Source organism: Malus sylvestris, chromosome 2 (genome assembly GCF_916048215.2).
Source record: "Malus sylvestris chromosome 2, drMalSylv7.2, whole genome shotgun sequence".
Lineage (NCBI taxonomy): Eukaryota > Viridiplantae > Streptophyta > Magnoliopsida > Rosales > Rosaceae > Malus > Malus sylvestris.
The window spans coordinates 4,013,890-4,035,168 of NC_062261.1; the positions used below are offsets into that span (position 1 = coordinate 4,013,890).

The following is a 21,279-nucleotide window of genomic DNA, read 5'->3' on the forward strand; positions in this document are numbered from 1 at the left end:
CTCACCCGTTCATCTTACAAGCTTAATTTGTTCGATTAAAAGATAGAAATATGATTACCACATCAAGCATTTGTGACAAATTGGGAGTACAAATAAGATATGAAGGCATCACAGTTCATATAAACTAATAACATATTGACCAAAATAAGTTAAAATTGAAATGGAATCAAGAGGAAGCAAGAGGGGTGGAGCTGTCGACCGTCGTCCCAACATGTTGAATAACAAAGCCGTAGATCTTCCTCTTCAGCCGATCAACCTTCGCATTCAGTTCATTCCTTTTCGAGACGACTCGATCCAGCCACTCATTCACCCGCTTCAACTGCGAAAGAACAGCTGCAATGGAGCCACTGTCGATTGGCAGTTTGCCACCATCAGCTGCGCACTCTCCAAACACACGAAAACCGGCATCAAGGGCCTTCTCAACAAACTGCAGAAACCACATTTGCATCTCGGATTGCAGATGAGTGGCAAGCTCGACAGTGTCTTTCATTCCGTGACCCTTTGTCCACGTCCCAACGCGAGCATTGGACTGCGGTGAAGAGGAAGGGGAAATCTTGAGATGGGATTTGGGAGGTGTGTTGAGGGATTGTCGTTTTGACAGACTTTTCTGCAGAGCTGATGGAGTTTCATTGTCTTGGGTGGTAAGGAGAGAGACAATGCCGAGATCAGTAGCTAAAGCAGCTTCAACCCAAAGTGAAACGGGTTTCGATTGCTCAGTGGGAATTTGAGCATTGTTAGATGTATCCGAATTGCGATTACCAGCAATTGATTCAACAAGTGTGGTTGATTTAACAACTTCATCATAGATCGAAAAGAAGCGGTCAATGGCGGGTAGAGGGTTCCCGACCTTGGATGTGGAAGAGAGTTCCGCAAACATGCTGAGATAGAAAAAAAAGATAATTGAAATTCGACGACAGTGGCAGAACATTTCCTTAAACAAATTTAAGGCTACAAAACAGAATGATCAAATTACCTTAATTTCCTCACAAGAGACTCAGTGGCAATGGCCTCCTCGAGTGCTTCAGCTGCAGCTGCAGAAGCAAGAACTTTCCTCTGCAAAGCTTCCTGCAATCCGATACGGTTTAGAACTTTAGTCCATATTGATCATAATCTATTTCGATAACGCAATTTTCATCGAAAACAAAGTTGCATCTAATGCCAAAGATTATACCTTTCCAAGCCTTGCGAGGTCTGAAGAGACTGCATCAAGTGAGACACTTCCATCAGTCCATTTTTTTTCATGGACGGTGATGCTCGGAGCTGCTGCGCAGCTGGGTTTCTCTTGGACCACAAAATCTGCCGGTGACCCAGATTTTGTTTTCTCATTGCCGGAAGAATCATCACCGCCATTCGGACTTCCACCTTTCGCATCGCTTAATCGTCGCGCAAGAGCAGCCTGCAAAGACACAGAATTCAGAATATGCAGAGTAGTAAGTAAATCAAAATTTTGCTTCCAGAGATACACACAGAAGGGAAAACTACCTGAGTCCTTATAAATGCTTGCAAATCTGGTTTGATCTTGGCCGAAGGCTTCTCTTTCTCCTCCACCATCGGCGACTCATCCCAGCCCTTCCGATTACTCTTTCCAGACCCAATGAGGGCTTCTGAAACCTTCGAAATCCCTGCAACGATACTTATCGTCTTCTTCTTGGCAGCAGAGTCCTTCACTCCTCCAGACAACCGCCTCCCGGGAGAAAGCGAAGCCCTCCGGGAATTTGGTGAAGGCTGCCTCCGCTGCCCAATTGGGGATGGCTGTCGGTACCTCGACGGCACTATAATCGCCGCCTCTTTCGACACCTTCCGGTTCTCTTCCTTCGCCACAATTAAGCTCGGAACAACGCATTTCGACGGGGCTGGAGATCCCGATCTCTTTCCTTTTCCTGCGGGGGATGGATCTCTCTCAGCCGACGCCGGGTTCTTCTTTCCGACTGACACGGGCCTCTTTGCACCGGCCGGAGATGAAAACCTGGAAGCCGGCCGATCGGGGATCTTCTTAGCCTCATCTGTACTTGAATTCGAATTCACATTCCCACCCGAATTGACATTGTCTCGAGGAGCAAGAGGCTGCCTTGATGGTCGTGCCTTCTCAACCTTGGCTTCTTTGTTGTCATTCCTCACAACCTGCTCCTGCTTCTTATTGGACAGGTAAATCGCCATGAAATCGGTGGACTGGTCGGAATCCGACACAGGCTGGATCACAAACTCTCGTTTCGAGGCCGAGATACGGGCGACAAGGGGCTCCGGGGTGCCGAGGAAGGGATGTCGACCGGCGATGGGACGGATTCCGACGACGCGGGGGACTGGGGAGTCGAAATCGAAGCGGTCGACGTAGGCGAACTGGCCCAGCTGGAGGCGGTTGGTGAGGATGAGGTCGGTGTCACGATCAGAAAGGGAGACGTAAGTGGAGTTGAGGGAGTCGGATAGCTGGACGTAGAAGCCCTGGTTGGGCCAGAGGTCGGAGCCGGCGAGAGCAGGGACTATGCCGATGACTTGGAGGAGGGCGGAGCGGTGGTCGCCGGTGACTTTGGTAGAGGAGTTCATTGACTGGAGAAGCTTCAGGAGGATTCCTGGAGTGAGCGACGCCATTGTTGTGTGTGTGTGAGTGAGAAGAGAGAGAGAGAGAGAGAGAGAGACGGAGAGAGAAGGTGGAGGTTTGAATCTGTGGAGGAGTACTCTCTACTGGGTATTTGCAAAGGAAAAGGTGGGCCCGGATATTATTTGGCCGTTATTAAATTTCAAATTCAAATTCCCCTTGACTGTTTGAATTCAGGGGCTTGTGCTTCGTTACCGTTACGTTTAAAAGAAGGGGGAATTTGAGAGTCTTTGAGAACTGAGACCATGGCCGTTTAAAGGAAGGGTAATTGTTTTCACCCCAAAGACAAGTAAAAAAAGGTTAGCTTCAAGTAACATAATGTCACATAGGTTTTAAAAGAAGGGTAATCGTGACATTTCAAGTTAACAATGCAACTCAGCAATAAACGAAGGGACTACTTTTGTATGTAACGTTTACATGGTTCGGATAACCGTAAGAAAAAACTTGTGCATGAGCAGTTCAAAAACTTGAACTCCAAATGTTTCATAAGCACATAGAGTTGTTAATGTAGGTGAAGAATACCATATGCAGTTATGCACAACAGATAGCTGGTTCTCTCTATTTCAAAAGCCAAAAAGCAAGTAGTGCAGTGTCCTATCATTCTGCAACAAAACTGTGCACAAGTTAGTGCGGCGGAGATATTCATGGATTCGGATGGTCATCGGATGCCCGGAGAAGCATTTGTGAGGACCTTCGAGGACCATTCAACGGTTGCAAAGGTGACGGAAGAGAGGAGACTTGGATGTGCTGGTGCATCGGCTTCGTGCAGCAGATGAGAAAACAAAGAAGGCTTTATTTTTCTTAAAACGATTTGGCTATATGACGTCATTTCTAGTCAGGTTATTTAAAAACAAATAAAAAAACAAGTTCTCTTTCCTCCTTCTCCAGACTAAAAAACGAAAATTGAGATGAGTGTATGAACAGTAAAAATAAATGTGTGGATAACACTATTTTTTTATATGCAAATAAGTGTTTTTTTTCCTTCTATAGATAATAAAATTGTCATAAAACGTTTTCAGATTATAAACCTCGTCGTTGACAAATTTAATTTTGTGGTTTGTAATGTTGTTTTGTCTAAATTTTTTTGAAACTTTTATATTAAAGACCATCCGATATTATAATCTTGAACCCACCAAACAAAACTCTCTACTTTTGGAACCATGACTTCTTGAAAGCTTTTATGTCATAGCAGAATCATCAAATACAACAGAAATCCTCCCACAATTTTCATCACAAAATGCAAAAGTCCCCTGCTGTGCAACAGTGATGGAGCAGCATACGAAATCATCACCGGAAACTCGCAGTCCCCAACGGAAGGATCCTCATCGGTCACCACAGCCAAACCCGAAAAATCGCAGGTCCAGCTCTTCTGGCTGTTCACCTGGTAATACATGTTGAATGCATACGAAGCATTCCCTTGGAGAGTGAGATTGTTGCAAGAACTTCCATATCCCAATGAAGTGCAATCTGAGAGTGTGCAAGCATAGTCAATGCTTTTTGCCAAATCATCCAAAGACTTAGCATCTGGGTCCAAAACACACCAACTTCTCTGCATATACTCCACATCTTCTGCAGCTGCAAGGCCCTTGTTTCGCATAGCGCCTGACAAATCCAGATCATATTTCGGCTTCCCATCATACTCGAATATCCCCCAGTGCCTCTCAAAGTTTCCGGGAGCAATGCTTTTCATGTTTTCGTCAATAAGGCTGAATAGGTAGCCATCGAGTTTGCCTGTCCTTGCTGGGGTTCCATTGCCACTCATGGCATGCTGGATCATACCCTGATTGAACCTCTTCGCGTTGCGGATATTCGCGTTTATGTCACCATCAGTTGGCCAGCCCACCTCTCCAACTATGATCTTCATTTCAGGGAAGCCGGCTTTGGTCAGAGACCAAACTAGGGTGTCAAAGTTTGCATCAAACACATTGGTGTAGAGCAGATCACCATCTTTAATCGGCTTGCTTTTTCCATCGAAAAATGCAAACCCGAAAGGAAAATAGGAATTGCCATAGAGGCTGAGAAAAGGGTAAATGTTAACTGTGAATGGTGCCTCATTGGTGTACAAGTACTGGATGATCTTGATTATGGAGTCTCGAACTTCAGGGCGGAAGTCTCCAGTAGATGGAACCGGGTCTGAGTCAGGGGAGAAGTAGACGTCGGCGTTGAAGGGGACGGTGGCTTTGACTTGTGACCCAAGTCCTGCATTGTTTAGGGCTTCCTGGATGTTCTTGAGAGCTGGTAATGTGGTTTGTAGATAGGTGCCATTGTACGTTTTCAGAAAGGGCTCATTGCCTACAGCTACATACCTGAAAAAACCCAATTGCCACAACAATCACCGAGACATTTTCAGAAACAAGTAACAATCACAATGACAATTACAAGAACGGACATGTGAGTTAGGTCAGTTGGCTAGGGCAACGTGCCCTTAAAACCCGACTTGCACAGAAAAAGGATTTGATTCATTCAGACATTTTAGGAAACAAGTAGCGGTCACACTAAACAGTTAAAAAACCAGAAAAGAAAGCAATCAAAGGGAAATAGTAACTTGATAACAACTCCACCAGAGTAGCAGTAACTTGTGACATTGGCATCCACCCAAGTAGCTGCAGCCACAGGATCCTGGCTCATCTCCTGCAACATGACATTGGGTATGGCCAGCATCACCTCAATTTTAGTCCCAGTGAGAGCGGCCAATATTCTCTCGTCCGCTTCGAACAATTTCACCTTGTCGAATCCGTTGTCCTCCAGAATCCGGACTACCTTCTCCGGCGGGAGCTGGTGGGTCGCCATGGTCCCCCAGTTCACTCCAAAGCTCGCACCTTTCTCGACCATCGTCATGAAAACAAGAAGGATTAGTACTAATGTCAAGAGATGCACTCTTTCTTGTGACATTTTCCGATTTCTTTTGGTTAAAATCTTCAAAAGGGTTGTCTTAGAATCTGAATCTTTGTTGAATGGAGCAAGAATCAAGAAAGATTTCGAGGCTCCAATGATTTGGGAGATGCAGGAAAGAGAGAGAAAGAGAGGGAGGAAGAGGGGAATTCTTTTGGTTCCTTCTTCCTGAATATATACAGTGAAAAGTGCAACTTTCTCGCTCTCTCTAGAATTTCAGTGTTGGAACTTTCATGGGGAGGTGAGAGAAAAGCAGGAAAAAAAAAAAAGATTCGTTGCTTAATTCAGTTATTCAGTTATGGTTGCCAGCCCATGCTATTTTTTAATTATTTTTTTTAACAAACGATATTATCTACACTAAAAAAGAAGGCGGTGGACTTAACCTCACAATGGGCGAGCCATAATAACGTGGTTCAAATTCACCTTTGGCAAGAATCGAACCTAAAACCTCTCATTCACAAGTGAAAATGAATACCACTAAACTATAGTCGTATATGACTAGTGTTAATTTAATAAATATGAATACTAAACCCACGTCGTTGGTAAGGTAGCTCTCACAAAAGTATAAAACTCCTTATTCTTTGGTTCCAACCGACTAAGTGCTGGTCTGCCCAATGTGAGAGCTCTTTTGATCATATAACCTTGTTGAAAGTTTCCTACTAGTTTAGTAGCTTCCATCGCTAGTCCACACAAGATGAGAGTTGTCTTAGTCAGACAACCCTGCTAAAGTGTCTCAACTGGTTTAGTAGCTTTTAAAACTCGACAGTGGTCCACCCAATATGAAAGTTGTCCTGATCAAACAGCCTTACTCAAGTTTTCCAACTACTTTATTAGTAGCTTTTGGCTTTTGGGAAAATGCATGGGAACACGAAGATAGTGAGACCATGAGAAGAAAGCCATTGACTACTCTTTTGAGAAGAAAACTTAAAAGAGGGTACTCCAAGACGCCAACTTTCCAGCCAAAACCTACGTGTTAATTTTACCATTAATTTGCAGGCTCTATTTTTCTGTTGCTTTTTCCATCCTTTATCGCCACTAAAAAGTGGCTTTGTGCCATATGGTATATCGTGCAATTCCAAAGGAAAAGGAAGGGAAAGCTAAACTGACACATCGTATTACCAATTCCTACATGCCTCCCTTGTCCCTACAGCCTGAGAAGCAGTTGTATCGAAAATTCTTCCATCATCCGGTGTATAGGGAGTTTTGGCCGCTTAGGATCGAACGGCCAAAAACTTCATGTTCCATAAAGTATAAACTAACATGAAAGTTTCTTGTCACGCTTGATTGTATAACACACTAACTACTCTCTGCATGCACAAACCATGAAGTAAAAGGACTCCCCACCACGGTACAGATAGTATGCAAAAATTTACTGTACGGTAATAAAATGAAATATAATAATTTGTTACACTTCTTAGAATCTGACACCGTCTACACGAAAGGTTACAAGTAATTCAACAGACAGCAGTTGCTCGTAGAGTGTAGGGTTTTCGCCTTCTTAGCCGTTAGACTGTTCTGTGTGTGCTTATTTCTGTACTGGCTTGGTGAACAGAAAACCAGCAGCAACGACCCGCAATTTGCATATTCTTCCCACTAATAGAATGAAGGATAGTATCCGAGGCCAATAAGTGCTTCTTCCTCCCGAGAAGCAGAATAAGCGGAGTGACATCTTAAATAAGGCACCCTTCTGGCAGTCTAAAGCTTAAGCAAAACATTGCCTGTGATATGAATCAAAGATGAGAAGACGGTAAGTATCATGAAAGCATATCTGTGCATCTGTGGAGCTATAAATGGTTCCAAATACTAATACCTTGTTTGGGGCGACATCCCTGACCCTATGAAATATTGGATCCTTTATAGTGCCATTCAAAGCAGATTCTGCCACCTACATAGTTGGAAAAGTGTAAGAAGAACTGGAACATGCATACAGTGGACGACGGCACTGGCTCATTAGGAAAAGAGTGAATGTGATCAAATCAAAAGCCAATTGCCTATGCGACCAGTGGACGCCAGACAGTCCCCAAGTTAAAGGACTGGTATGATTATCAGAACTTTTTAGTTAGAATGAAGTATTTAATAACGATACACATAAAACTTACTGATTTAATATATTCTTGTGTTTCAGTTGCCCTTATGAAGCAATAGCAATGAATCCAAGGAAGAGATCCCATCCAATATTTTCTCTGGATCAGACCCCTAAATGCATCTGAATGAAAATATATGCAGATATAGTTCACACAGAGATTACCGAGGAAGTGGTATTTATAACAAAACAAAATAACATGTTTACTATGGCAGGAATGAATGACCAAAACTATCCACAAAAGACATCTGTACCAAGAAATTGAAGAGCAGAAGCAGGTAGATTCATTATCACGTGATCAACATGCTCCCAAGTCTTAACAGCAGAGATCTCCGGACCTCTCATTCTCTTAGTCTTGGTTCCTTTTCTCCTACCAGTTACAGAGATGTTAGTGCCATCAACACTTTCATTCTCTGAAAAGGGAAATGCAAGGAAATAAATTAGTCATCAACACTTTCCTAAGCATTGGTCGCTACATCAGGTTCAGTGATGACTAAGCACCTAGTTGTATTACCCATGATTACCTGATTGACAGCTATCTGAAGGTCTTTTAACAGGAGGTACTGATGAATCAGCATTCCTGCTGGAACCCTGTAAAGTGTCCACATTACTAATAACCGCATCTGGTACTTCTTTCGCCTCAGCTGCAAGAAACCGAAGGTTAAGAAGGTTGCAAGAAAAAATTCACATGAACTAAAAGATCACAATACTAGAAGTGTATATTACCAGCTAGCCTTCCATTTTCAGATTTTGATTCTTGATTGCCCTCAACAGCACATTTGTCACCATTCTTCTTCAGTATGGAGACGTCAGAATCTGATTTTTCATCACAGTCAGGCACTGCCATCAATTGAGAAATAAATTGTCTCGCATCAATATTGTATGCACGAATACGATCGTCAACCTTGTTAGTTTCAGCATTGATCTTCAGATAACGAATGCTATCCGGATTCAAGTCATTTGCATAAACTATGCATCCTTTCTGTGCTGCAGGGATAGCAAAAGGACCAATACCGGCAAACATGTCACATATGATTTCCCCAGCTCGAAACTGAGAAACTAGCCTTATATGTTCATGCTCCAATCTTGAATTCCAGTAGACCAGGCTGTAATCAAGCTTGAAAGTCGCTCCATATTGTTTCACTTCTGTAACCATATCATTTTCCCCTGCTAAAACTTCAAACTTTGGCACACGGAACTCATTTTCAATTGTTCCAACTTTATTAACAATTGTCTTGATTCTTGGATAATTTTTCTGATATACAAAAAAGTTAAACAAGATGTAAATGTACGTAGACATGGTACATTTTTGTGATGATTGTGAATTGCATATATAAAGAGATAGCAGGAAGTGACATTAATCTTACAAAAAAACAAAAAGTTCCATAACAATAACTTGCCAAGACAGCAAGGCCATGTGAGAAAAAAGTGAAAGCGTAGAACCCCAGCTGGGACAACCAAAACATTTTGAGCATGTATACAAGGAAACACACTCTGTGCGAATTATAAGTAAAAGTGAAGACATGTTAACGTACATCGTAGATAACTTTTGCAATCACATCCTTGTAGGGAAGTAATTCATCATGAATATTCAGATGGGCAACATGACCTGCAGGATCATGAAGCAGTGTTAGTTCAACATCAGATAGTCAACACTACCTTGTATGCTAAACTAAAAATAAAAGATAAACAACGGGTTGTCAAGTTGTAGACTGTAACTTGCAACTGTTAAGCCCTGTCGAAAGAATGAGGATGCAAAGAAGAAAAAGGATCATAAAGTAAGTACTTAACTATTGTTTCAAAAGATGAAGGAACCTCGAGTCCCGGAGGAAAAATCTGCTTCAATACATGGTCTGAAATCATAATAAGCAGTTCGAGTTTGAACACCATTCAACATATGCAGGATAAAAAATTCAAATGACATTTCAAATTTATCAATAAGATACCAAAAAAGCATCAGATCAACCTGCACCCCAATACGAGTACCCAAGCGTCAACGAATACGGAACTACTTCAGTCTTGCATAAACCCTTCAGTTCATTGAGATTTGATTCAGGAATATCAGATAGTTCTGCCTCGAACAAACAAAAATTCGAATTACTGATGTATGCATGTTTTGAGAATAATACATACAAATCAACACAAAAACTTCAACATTTGTTACCAGAATCTTGGACCCTCTCAGATAGTATCATGTAACGATTCTTTTCGCATGTCGGGTCTTCAGTAATCGGCTTAATCCGGGGTTTATCCAGCAAATATCTACAAAATTAAAAATTCCATCCAAATTATAACACACAAGGCATTGCATTGGCAAGTAAACAGAGAAATGACGTCTTGGAGAAAAGTACCCATTTAGTATTCGAGTGGCGACCTTGCAGAGCTCGCGAGGGATTCGAAGTGCCCACAATTTCAAGTGCACGTCAAATTTGCTTTCGTCCAACATTTTCTTCTGTGTGGAAGAGGAAAAAAACCCTGGAATTGAACAATTAATTCACTGTTAATTCTCGGTTCTCTTTGCAATTGCAATAAAAAAATATGAACAAACAAATAAAATAGTGAAAAATTTAATGAAAGAATCAAAATTTTGGATTTTGAGCAAAAACGAACCGAACCCAGATCAATATTTACTCCAACGTACCGAAAACTAGCCAGAATTACAAAAACCCAGATCAATGTCGAGAAAATGCGTCGGAAATTACAGAAATCAAAGATTATTGAGAGAGAGAGAGAGAGAGAGAGAGAGAGAGAGAAGGAGAGGACCTTTACCTTGTGGCAAGATGGGAGAACTGGGGAACTGGAAGAGGTTTAACGGTTAGCTACAGACTGCTCAAAAAAAAGGATTAGGGTTTAACGAATTCAATGGCGGGTAGTGGGATACTGGTTTAGCACGGTGTCGTTTTTGTGGAGAGGTTTGCGGGTTGGTGATGCTACTCGAAAGAAATGGGCTTTGGTTATTTCCCAATTTGAAAGTGAACGGCCCATATAACTATTGGGCTTGTTTCAGTTTTTTTAGAAAAATTTGCGATTTTATTAAAACGCTCTTTGCACTTGACATCTTAAGTTCGAATTATTTTTTTCCAATCAACAATTGCCCCATTCTTACAGCTCTCCTTTTATTTTATTATTCCTACTGATCCGCTTAGTCCTTCAATTAATTTCACATATAAACAGCCCCTATTTCTGACTTTGGTATTATTATATTATATATTATATATTGCTGCTCAACCAATATACCTTTCCCATCTGATTAGATAACGTGATGGATTAGAGTAGCTCAACAAGTCCATCTTACCGTTTTATTCACGAATTGACATTTGACGGCAACTTCAAGGAACCAAATTAGACTACGGCTTTTTAATCCTTGTTGCACTTACCTATCTCATGTTATTTGTCGCATTTTCTTTCTCTCTGTTACCACATAATTTAGTTTCTCTTTTTCATAGAACTGGTTCATTGTTTCGTTGTCTAGTATGATTTATGAAAGAGACGAGTGTTAGAATCAATAAACTCATACGCCCGTCTGATTGTCCCCACTTTGTGATTTTCATAAGTATGATTTGTCAAATTAGCCCATCTATAAATGCGTGATTGATTTCAACATTTCAATTTCATTTTCTCTATAGTATGCTCCTCATCTAATATGATTTATGAATGATGAAAACCGTTATGATCAATCTCGCTCGTGCGCTAATCTAGATGTTTCTGTTCGGTGATTTATAAACACAAATAACAAAATCAATGCATGCGTACGTACACTATTGATCTTAACATTTTCGTTTTATGAAATACTTCATTTTCACTACTAAATTAATCCCATATGTTCATTCAACCAACACAAAATATTAAGGACTATGTGAAGTGAACCATTTGTATTCCATTTGATCTTTGCTCTCCTTTCAAGTTTCTCACTATGTACATGGATTCCTGTACGTGTATGTCGCATAAACTAAAAGAAGCAAAATCTAAAGTCACAATTACAATGAAGCAATTGAGTTTGATCGAGTCCTCCTCGACCCAAAAGCACTGCCACCAACCGCGGCTTTTCTTCACCTTTCAGTTTTTGGCTCTTGCCGGAGTTGAAGAACAGAACCATCAATAGGAATCCATGCTATCGGATTTCGGGTGAATTTCGGGTGATTGATGATTGATTTCAGTACATGCATGCTATCGGATTTGACGTTTGTTGATCCTTCTATCTGTAAATTCCGCTGCGTCACTTGGACCAGTCAGTTTGTGACTACGGAGCTAGCTAATCTGAGATGGAGTGGTCGTGCCAGCAGAGAAGCATGGAAACGCAGCGTCCGAGGATGTAGAACCGTGTCTTCTGTTGCTTTGCCATCATCAAGCATCGTTTCCTGAACCCGATCTTCCGGTGGCTTTTGCGGCGGCGAGCTTGGCGCGTTTGCGGTTGTTGGAAGTAAGAAGTTGCCATGGGAGAGTTGGTGACGGCGGAGATTGGTGGTGGGTAACAGAATAAGATTGGAGTAGTGCTGAAGAAATATATGGATGGTGCGGAGGTGGTTTATATAGTTTTATAGGCTCATCTTCGAGAGAGAGAGAGAGAGATGAGCGCAGACATATGCGGTCCCACATCTTCAGATTGATGAAGTCATTCATGCTCAATTTTACGTTATTGCCCCTTGACTACTAGCGAGAGAGTGATGGAAATCAACTAAGCTTATGTACAGTGATAGAGTTTAGAATTTTAGTTTCGGAGAGGCACAAAACTCTCAGCCAAAACACTCTCTTGATTTAAGCAAAATCAATATGTTATGTTCTAAACCACTGACCACCGTCGTATGTGTCTAATATGATGTTGTCATCATCATCATCTTTCTTAAACTCAATTCCAAGCCAACAGTCAACTAATATCATGGCCCTAGTTGATTCATAATTTTTTTTTGGGGGGAAAAAGAATAGAAGAAGGAGAAGAGGAATAAGAAATGTACAAAAAAAAAAAAACAAAGAAGAAGAAGAAAGCCCATCTCTCTCTCCTTTTTTCTCTCTCCCTCCCAAGCTCAAAGCAAGGAATTACCTGAACTTCATAGGAGCCATCAACCTCAAATCAAACCTAGTGAGAGAAATAAAAGGAAAAACATTGGATTAGCCCCTGAGCGGCTGAGCCAAAGGAAAAACCTTGAAACTCCTAATCCGTAACCTTTTAGCATGAAAAAAATATTAGGATGGGCTTAGGGCCTTCTTGTTCCCTTCATGGCTCCACATCTGATTATGCATCTTGGTGCTGATTTGATTATTATCGATCCATTTTTCTTAACAACAAACAATTTAACACATTAACGCTATTGTTTGTAAAAAAAAAAAAATTCAAAATTATCTTTCGTTCTCTTATTGTAATATGTAGATTAAAATATTAATATTGCCTATTTTCTTATCACACACACAACTAAAGTATCATTAGATGCATCTTATTATTACACTTAAGTTTGAATTCTCTCAATATAAATTATAATAGTTTACAACATGCATGTCTTGTTTAAAAAAAAATCATGTTTTGTCTCTCTTCTATATTCCCTTGCACAATAACTTTCTCTAATTAAGATTAAAGTTTTTTTTTTGGAGTACATAATTAAGATTAAAGTTAACTTAATTAATTTAACAAAAATGCTGAACACACATACTATCGAATGAAGGGCTAAATATGCTTGATTTAAACGAGATATTATTTAAATTATCATTACCAATGATTAGATCACACAAAAAGAACAATTCACTAATAAATTAATGTATTAAAAAAAACTCTCAAATTTGAAGCACGCGAGAAGATTTCTAGAATCCCTGACGTCACCAACATAATTAATTTATCAACCAATAATATTAAGAATAATATCATTCATTATAATTATTATTCCTCACATGATGTAACAGTGGGTCAAATAGTAGCTTTTGTAGCAAGAAGGGCATTCAAGTAATTTCGCAAACACAACAATATTCCGGTCAAAAGATTGTAGGGACAATATTGAAACTCTCCGATGGTAAAGCGAGGAGAAGCCGTATGGAAAGAGAGAGGATCCTCACCGAATCTTCTAATCACGTTCATTTATTATGTACTGTACGGTTAATTTTCATTATATATTGTGAGGATCTTGAAAATCTTCTAATTACATTCATTTATTATGGACTGTATGATTAATTTTTGTTATGTACGGTTTATATTTAATTTAAATAAAAAATTTATAATAATTTCTAATTGCATAATGTACTATGAACATAATTTGAAGATCTCAAAGAGAATTTGGCGAGGAACTATCCCGGTGTGGAAATTAAGATTGGCTATCTCTGTCCAATGATCAACGTCCACGTGCAGCCCCCACCATTGTAGCATCCTACGACCATCCATCGTGTCACTTTTGTCCTTATTCAATTAAACTAATTAGACTAAAATATCTTTTGTGTGCTATCGTTCCTCTCTCGACATTATCCACGTGTTTTTTTAATGCTTCTAGACGCGAGAGGCCGTCTTGGAAGCTTGACTGCGACCAGCAGGTCGGCCACCGCGCGCATTGGAACGTAAACGACATGCCCGTTTTGGGATACCATTTGTTAGTAAACAATTAGAGCACTTCCATCCTTGAACAAATGTGCTAGCCAAAAGTTTATTTTTCAGATCAGTTCCCCCAAAAAAGCCACTCCACCCCACCTAATGGGATGGTCCAAAGTGGACTGAGCAAGAGGCAAGCCTACATAACACTAGGCTGACGTCAGTCATGTAAATTTCTTATTTTTGCCACAGGCGTGTAGGCACAAGTTCTAACATAAAATAAAATTCAGAATTTTCTTGTGGGCCACTTGTCCACTTTTGGGCTGTTGGATTTAATTCTTTTTAAAATCCAACAGTCTAGATTAATTAACTTAATAAAAAATTATAAAAATTGTTTAAAAATACAGAAAAAAATTAATTTTTTTTATAGAAATACCTAACCATCTTTCACAAAAATTGTGTTTTCGGAAAATGACATGTGGCGTGACAAGATTGGTTAAAAATTATATCCGAAATTTAAAAAAAATTATTATTATTTATTATTTTATAAAAAAATTTAATAATATTTTAATAAGAATTGACTAGACTCTTGCCCAACTCATTTTTTTAAGGATAAAGATGCACTTGACCAATTACTATTCATTTGAGTCAATTATTATTCATTTTGGTGGATTAAATGAATTTTGAGTCAGCTCATTTTTTAAGAGTGGAGTTGCTGTTAACACTTGCGCCTACAACAAAAGCTGGTCTCTAGTGGATTAGGCAGTGAAGTATCTCAGGCCATCTCGAGTTAGTTCGAGATATATATATATGTTTTTCTTATTTTTGATATTATATACAAAATTATACAATAAGAATAGTTGGATAACAATTTTTTTTTAATTTTAATTTTTGTATGCAATAAAGCCTACATGCGCTTCACTAACCACATATAGCCCGATCTACCCGGCCGGCTATCTTTGTCTGGCGAGGTAACCCTTGGCTAGCCAAGTAACCTTTTAGCCCGCTATTGGATATGAATTTTGTAGTGTTTGCTATTAGAGAAATTCTTACCTACAATTGACAAAATAATTAATATTTTTGCAATCATCGCACATAAGATCATTGTTCTAAAAATTCCCGCCTAATCCGTCTAGACCCGCTTAAGTCGCGACACTTACCTAGACAGCAAATCAATAATTTTCATGTTGCATTTTATTCTTTCCTACGGTCAAGGAAATAATTCATGTTTTGGTAGTTAACGTATATAAGATATAGTCATCCGCTAGTGGCAGGTAGGACGTAGGATTGGATTTCAATATTATGTTTGGTGCTCAAACAAGTGGCAGAAGAACCGCGACTATGCAAACGCTTTATCTCTCCTGATTGTGTGGTTATGGTAATTGAACTTTGAACATGTACTTTAGAGTAAGAACTTGATAGAAGTGATCTGCCAACAAGAAATTAATCTTGCAATTGGAGACACTTCCATCAGTTTAGTTCAGGTACTACATTACCAACTACAGTGATGCAGTCCCTATAAATCATCATTCTTCGACGAAAAATACGCCGGCGTTTATGTTTTCAGGTGGTAGTATTTGTCAAGGAGCTTCTCTGTGTACTCGCCGAAGGTAAGAGCACCGTTTGGTGGAATTAACTGAAACACAAGACCCGAATTAAAACCGAAAGAAACACAGCAGAGGAATGCAAGCCGAACGTTTTGATTTGTGTTTGTAATTTCATGTCTGAAGTGGTTAATTTGGGGTTCAAAGTACATTACCTCTTTATGGATATGAACCTCCTCCGGAAAATTAAGCTTTTCGTCCCTGCAAAATGAACCGTGCTTAGCTACAAACAACCGTGCTTATGATATCAAGTTTGTGGCAAGTATTGTACACACCAGTCTGGTTGCATGAATAATGCAAATGTTGAACGATCAAGGCCAGAAGCCTCCGCTCCCTTGGGTGCCTGACAAACAACCAGTGAATCGAAACAATGACTGTTATTGGGCATATCCAAAGGAAAAACTTGGTTTTGAAGGAGCATCAGAAGAAGAACAGAATTTCAAACACAAATATCGTAGTAGAAAAAGTACCTGGACACAATGAGGCGTTGCACAAAGATAGCCTCTTGACAGAACTTCAGTGGTTTCGCCAATTTGGTATGCTATTGCATCTTCTCCAAAGACGACCTAACATGCGAAGTGAACCAAGTTAGTTTTAAGAACATACATATCTTTCCAAATCATATTAATCACAGTCATCACACGTAGATTGCTGAAAAAAGGCACGTTAGAAACTTTATACAAAAAGCATCCCCTCAACTCTATCTTCCATAACTAGAATTTCGAGAATAAGAAAATGTACTTTGACAATCTGATCAGTTCGTGTCCTAATATAAAGGCCAGCACCACTGTCAGGGCAAGGTATTTCAGCAGCATCTCGCGTAAACATGGCACAGGTCAGACCTATACATCAAATTGAAGCAAAAATTAAGCACAACGAAAGAGTCCCAACTAATAACCAAGATATTCTAATTAAACATGATCACCTGTCAGTGAACCATGGTCTGTATGCCATCCACACCAAGAAGACATGTCTCTATTATCTTCAGTAGGATTACTGCAGGTCGTAATTTACTTGTTAATATAATACCTCTGGGAACCAAAAGATTGCATATGGCAGTATAATTTATTCTTTTAAACCCTTTTCACCATCAAATATCATTCTGAGCCTTGTTCTCCGCCCAGAGATGATAACGCTTAGTGCATTTCCTTTATGGTAACATGGGCTCATAAAAGAAGAGAACCTTGCCTTTATCTTGTATTACAACATAGCAAAATGATTGACCCAAAATACCACCAAACCCGAGAGACGAATTTGAACTTGCAACTAACTGCTCAATTATCACCTATGGAAAAAATGACGATATATAATATAATCACCTTTCTTTTGTTGGAAAATAATAAAGTAGACGCCCTTTATGACAGCGAGATCGAAACAGTATTTGTTCAAGGCCTTCATCCTCGCGCATTTTGATTGCTTTTGACACTGTTAAAGCACCCATTAAAATTTGAAAGGGTCACCACAGATCAACAACTATACAATAAAGAAAGTAACATCAAAGCTAAATAAGCAAAAGCAACAGTTGAAGAAGATTATGGCATTTTGTTTGGCCAGGGCTGTGGAAAATGTCAATATCATTTAGTTGTAAGGTGAGAAGCATTCTTTATCCTTTCTGTACGAGAGACAATCAATTTAAAGTTCTTGTGATGAAATCATGTAAAACATTCAGAAATCTTGATTTAACCCTTTCTCAAGATCATAGGTTTGTCATCTCAACTTATATACCTTAGGTCTTATGAGTGCTCGTAATACACTAATATGACACTTGTTTTCTGGCCAGGACAGAAACAAAATCATGCAGGAAATTGTCATGACAACTCAAGTGTAAAATGCGACCGGAAAAACACTAAACAGGATAGCTATGCTCTCTTAGTGTAAACCTTAACAACAAAGACTATACCGTATCTGTCACAGTGATATGCGACCATAAGCCCAACTCCAAGGATCAGCTTTCCAAGAGCTTTGAAGGCTACAAATCAAAAGTTACATGGAGTGATGACATAATCATGCAAAAATACAATCATAAATTAAAGGAAAACATACCGACTTCTAGTTCTGGCAATTCACTATTGGGCCATATATTTGAACCACAGTATGATGGATACCTACAATACAGATCACAAATAAAATCTGAGCAGACACAAAGTATTATGTTCTGTTTACGCAAAATCTGTAAGTTCTCAAATAGGATAAATAAAGGTAAACATATCCTAGCATAAAGAAGATTTGTCCTGGCTAATTGTAAGAAACCTTGTATCAAATGTATGATAGTTATTCATAACTAACACAAACAACAGTTTGGCCAAACATTACTGGTATGAGCCATATACTGTGTGACCACAGACATAACAGATCCCACATGTACTCAGATTATGATTGATGTCCCTATAGACTTTTACCTTTGAATTAGAGATTCATCCGTTGTAGGGCTATCCAATATTGGATTTGCATAAAACGAGCCTTTTAATGTATCTGCAAAACCAGAACACAAATGGAAAATGAATGATCCTAATTTCTTAGAGTTTCCAAAGAAACAAAATTTAAAACAAAGAACATAAAGTGATACCAGGCTTTCCAGATTCCAGCTTCTCTTTTCCATGACTCCATCCAAAATTGTACCTAAACATGGATGACAGGTAAAAAGAAGATAAGCAATAAAACATTGTAAAGATTCCCAAGAAAAGCAATAAAACTACGTAAATATTAGTTGATAATGTCAAGACCATAGTCTGTGACAAATCCAAGAGTTGAGATGAGACTATCTTTCTGGCAGGAATTTTTGGAATTTTTCTCTATTGTAAGGAAAACATAGATTGATGTTTGTGTTTACATGAAAATTATGCCAACGGCTTAAGAGAAATCAAAGTATAACAATGGGACTAAAATGACTTACCTACTATGAGGATCTTCAAGTTCCTTCTTCACCTCTTCGGGAAGATTGGCTAATCTAATAAACGAAAAGAAAACTCCCATGAGCAGTGCTATAACAAACTAGCTTCCTGAATTCATTATGAATTGCAGTTAAAACTTAAAATGAACATGAAAATTCTACGTAGAAGGGATATACCTAGGTGACAAGCCTAGAAGATTCCCGCGCAAGGAAGAATATCCCGGAACCTGCAAATGGAAACTCAAAGAAACAATTACAAAGATGGTAGAAAGAAAATACTTATCAGTTTACAACAAAACGCTAGCTCTCGTGAGAATCGATTAGGTATGAAGCATCAAAACAATAGCATGAGACATCATAATTTATGAGCTATGAATGGAATAATGGAGCAAAATATCGTTGCCCAAACAGCACAATCTACAATCTACATGACGGAGAAAGTACCCCGACATTACATATGCAAGTTCATGTGGTTCATCTTTTTAACCGATTTGTTAACAAATTCTTTCTGCACATATAGTTTTAACTTACCAAAACTGGTAATGGAAGAGAGATAATCAGTAATTAACAACGGAAATCGCATAACGAAATCATACTTGAGTGATTGATAGGATTCCCAACCCATTTGGTCCAAATCCTTCTTCAATCTTCACTGACAAATCTTTGTCCCTGTCCTGTATCAATCCAAAATCAAAAAACGATAATTAGAAAAATCGAATTCTCGACATGATCGACGAGTTAAAACATAGCAATTAAACAAAACTATGAATAAAACAATTAGAGTCTGTTTGGTTGCTGAGAAAATGAAGAGAATAACAACCAAAAAGTCAACTGAAATAAAATTTTGCTCTAACTTCAACGAATTCTCTTGAGTTTCTGAGCACCCAAACAGAAAAAAAAAATTATAGGCAATCAAATCAAACTCTCATGCTCAATTTTCTCGGCAACCGCAAAAAGAACTTAGAGGGGGGGGGGGAGAGAGAGAGAGTTACTTGGAGCTCGGAGTAGGATATGGTGACTGGTGTGACGGTGGGGACGGCGGGGTCGGAGGACGGAGGCATAGTTCGACAATAAATTTGGCGGGAAAGACGGCGGTTGGAGCGTGACGATGGGGAAGAATCCGTGGGAACGAAGAGCAATTTTGGTGCGGAAGGAGGGTTTTTATATCGGAGGGAGGGAGGGAGGGAGGGAGGTTGAGAGCGAAAGGCGTGATTGTCAATTTCAAATTTTTTTTTTAGGAATAAAGAAAGAAGAGAGGTTGAGTATCAATTCCCTTTCCCTCCAAACCAAATAATACATTCACGTTCATGATGTGTGGCAAAAAATTGAAGGTGGAGACGAATATATTAAAGGGGTGTGCTATCCACACACCTTTTTTACTTCTCACACACCATTTGTTAATTTCTGTCCGTTGATCTTTTTCAATTCATCTGATCTAACGATCGAAAATTAAAAGGGTGTGTGAGAAGTAAAAAGGGGTGGGTGGATATCACACCCCTATATTAAATAGGTATAAGTATTAGTTAAATTTAAAATTAATTGTGTACTATTAAAAATTTGTTTGAAAATATTTTTATAATAACTGAAAGCGTTTTTTATTAAAATGTTCTTTAAATCAATCCTTAGTAAAACCAAATAGATTCTAAAAAGTCATTTGGATTACTTTCTACAAAAATCACATATCTTGAGCACTTGAAGCGCTTTTGGAACCCAAAATTAATTTAACAAAAGTGTGTCTAGTCTTTTTTATTTTTGAACAAACGATATTATCTACTTTAAAGGAGGGGATGAGCTTAACCTCACAATGGACTATCATATTAATAATGTTCAAATTCACCTTTATTCATTTTTAAAAGACTTTAAAACCAGCACTAATTTGTATTAAATTCTAAAACTTTGAATTGGGATGTAATATGCATTGGGTCTTTAATAATATTTAAGTTGTTTCCGGCAAAAAAGAAAGGATTCAATTGGGAAAAATAACAAAATATGAAATAAGGATATTCTAATTAAGGTTTTTATTAATTATTTTAGGCGGATGGTTCATGTGAAGATTATGAAACGCTTTAATACTCTAACGTGCGATTCCATTTCGATCCAAAGCTAAATTTATAAATTTCTAATTTTTACTTTCTAATTTTTACAAATTTCTTTTCATAAGAGTATAAATTTATAAAATTTGGTTAAAGGATCAAGAAGTTTAATTAGAAGCAATGGTTTTTGTTGTTTAAAATTAGCAAGAGGTCCTAAGTTCGAAACGCTTTGGGCATGTTTATTTTTTTCAATTTTAACAAATTTTTGTTTGGTTGTTAATTTATTTTTAGTTACTAGCTAGTAGCTATGTAGGTTGTTATTTTTAAATATTCGTTTCAATTCAAGTCCAATCTTCAACAATGAGTAATACGTAAACCAAATTTGTAGCGCAAATTTGTAAATTATATGACGTGTTATCAAAATATTTAATTTAATGCTCATTCATTACTAATACATATCAATTAAAGACTCGAAAACATCATTATTTTTTTAGTCCCATATTGACAAGGTTAGTAAATAAGAAAAAACACCTCATGATTTATACAAAAACACTTTCAAAGTTCAAATGGAAAACAAAACTCATCGTCTATCTACTTATAAGCCCAGAGTTGTTTGGTTTTCTTCTCTCAATACAAAATAAATTAGTCCTTTTGTGTTTCTAAATTATTGAGTTTGAAGTGC

The 21,279-nt window shown here is 38.6% G+C and overlaps 4 protein-coding genes across 5 annotated transcripts; all 4 read right to left on the minus strand.

Annotated features, from left to right (window-relative positions):
* Positions 1–26: 26 nt before the first annotated feature.
* On the minus strand, positions 27–2,671 carry LOC126595174 (uncharacterized). The gene is made up of 4 exons (XM_050261563.1): positions 1,483–2,671; positions 1,172–1,396; positions 974–1,065; positions 27–878 (listed from the first exon to the last, which is right to left on the minus strand). The coding sequence occupies exons 1-4, from the start codon at positions 2,584–2,586 to the stop codon at positions 167–169; spliced, it is 2,133 nt and encodes a 710-aa protein (XP_050117520.1). The 5' UTR covers positions 2,587–2,671; the 3' UTR covers positions 27–166.
* Positions 2,672–3,758: 1,087 nt separating this feature from the next.
* Positions 3,759–5,696, minus strand: LOC126595228 (glucan endo-1,3-beta-glucosidase 5-like). Its single transcript, XM_050261598.1, has 2 exons — positions 5,139–5,696; positions 3,759–4,899 (listed from the first exon to the last, which is right to left on the minus strand). The coding sequence occupies exons 1-2, from the start codon at positions 5,483–5,485 to the stop codon at positions 3,777–3,779; spliced, it is 1,470 nt and encodes a 489-aa protein (XP_050117555.1). The 5' UTR covers positions 5,486–5,696; the 3' UTR covers positions 3,759–3,776.
* Positions 5,697–6,845: 1,149 nt separating this feature from the next.
* On the minus strand, positions 6,846–10,484 carry LOC126595214 (tRNA (guanine(37)-N1)-methyltransferase 2). Of its 2 annotated transcripts, none has more exons than XM_050261590.1 (12): positions 10,338–10,484; positions 9,920–10,043; positions 9,733–9,830; positions 9,535–9,639; positions 9,359–9,421; positions 9,104–9,177; positions 8,295–8,823; positions 8,093–8,212; positions 7,823–7,981; positions 7,585–7,691; positions 7,296–7,370; positions 6,846–7,203 (listed from the first exon to the last, which is right to left on the minus strand). In XM_050261590.1, exons 2-12 carry the CDS (start codon positions 10,012–10,014, stop codon positions 7,156–7,158), a joined length of 1,473 nt encoding a protein of 490 aa, XP_050117547.1. In that variant the 5' UTR covers positions 10,015–10,043; positions 10,338–10,484; the 3' UTR covers positions 6,846–7,155. The 2 variants fall into 2 exon arrangements, with proteins under 2 accessions (XP_050117547.1, XP_050117550.1); XM_050261593.1 differs by having other exon boundaries at positions 10,332–10,446.
* A 4,923-nt stretch (positions 10,485–15,407) lies between these two features.
* Positions 15,408–19,758, minus strand: LOC126595258 (uncharacterized). The gene is made up of 15 exons (XM_050261617.1): positions 19,557–19,758; positions 19,161–19,238; positions 18,742–18,791; positions 18,568–18,621; positions 18,241–18,293; positions 18,074–18,146; positions 17,718–17,779; positions 17,575–17,643; positions 16,994–17,099; positions 16,600–16,670; positions 16,416–16,516; positions 16,145–16,240; positions 15,950–16,017; positions 15,830–15,875; positions 15,408–15,706 (listed from the first exon to the last, which is right to left on the minus strand). The coding sequence occupies exons 1-15, from the start codon at positions 19,623–19,625 to the stop codon at positions 15,626–15,628; spliced, it is 1,077 nt and encodes a 358-aa protein (XP_050117574.1). The 5' UTR covers positions 19,626–19,758; the 3' UTR covers positions 15,408–15,625.
* Positions 19,759–21,279: the final 1,521 nt, after the last annotated feature.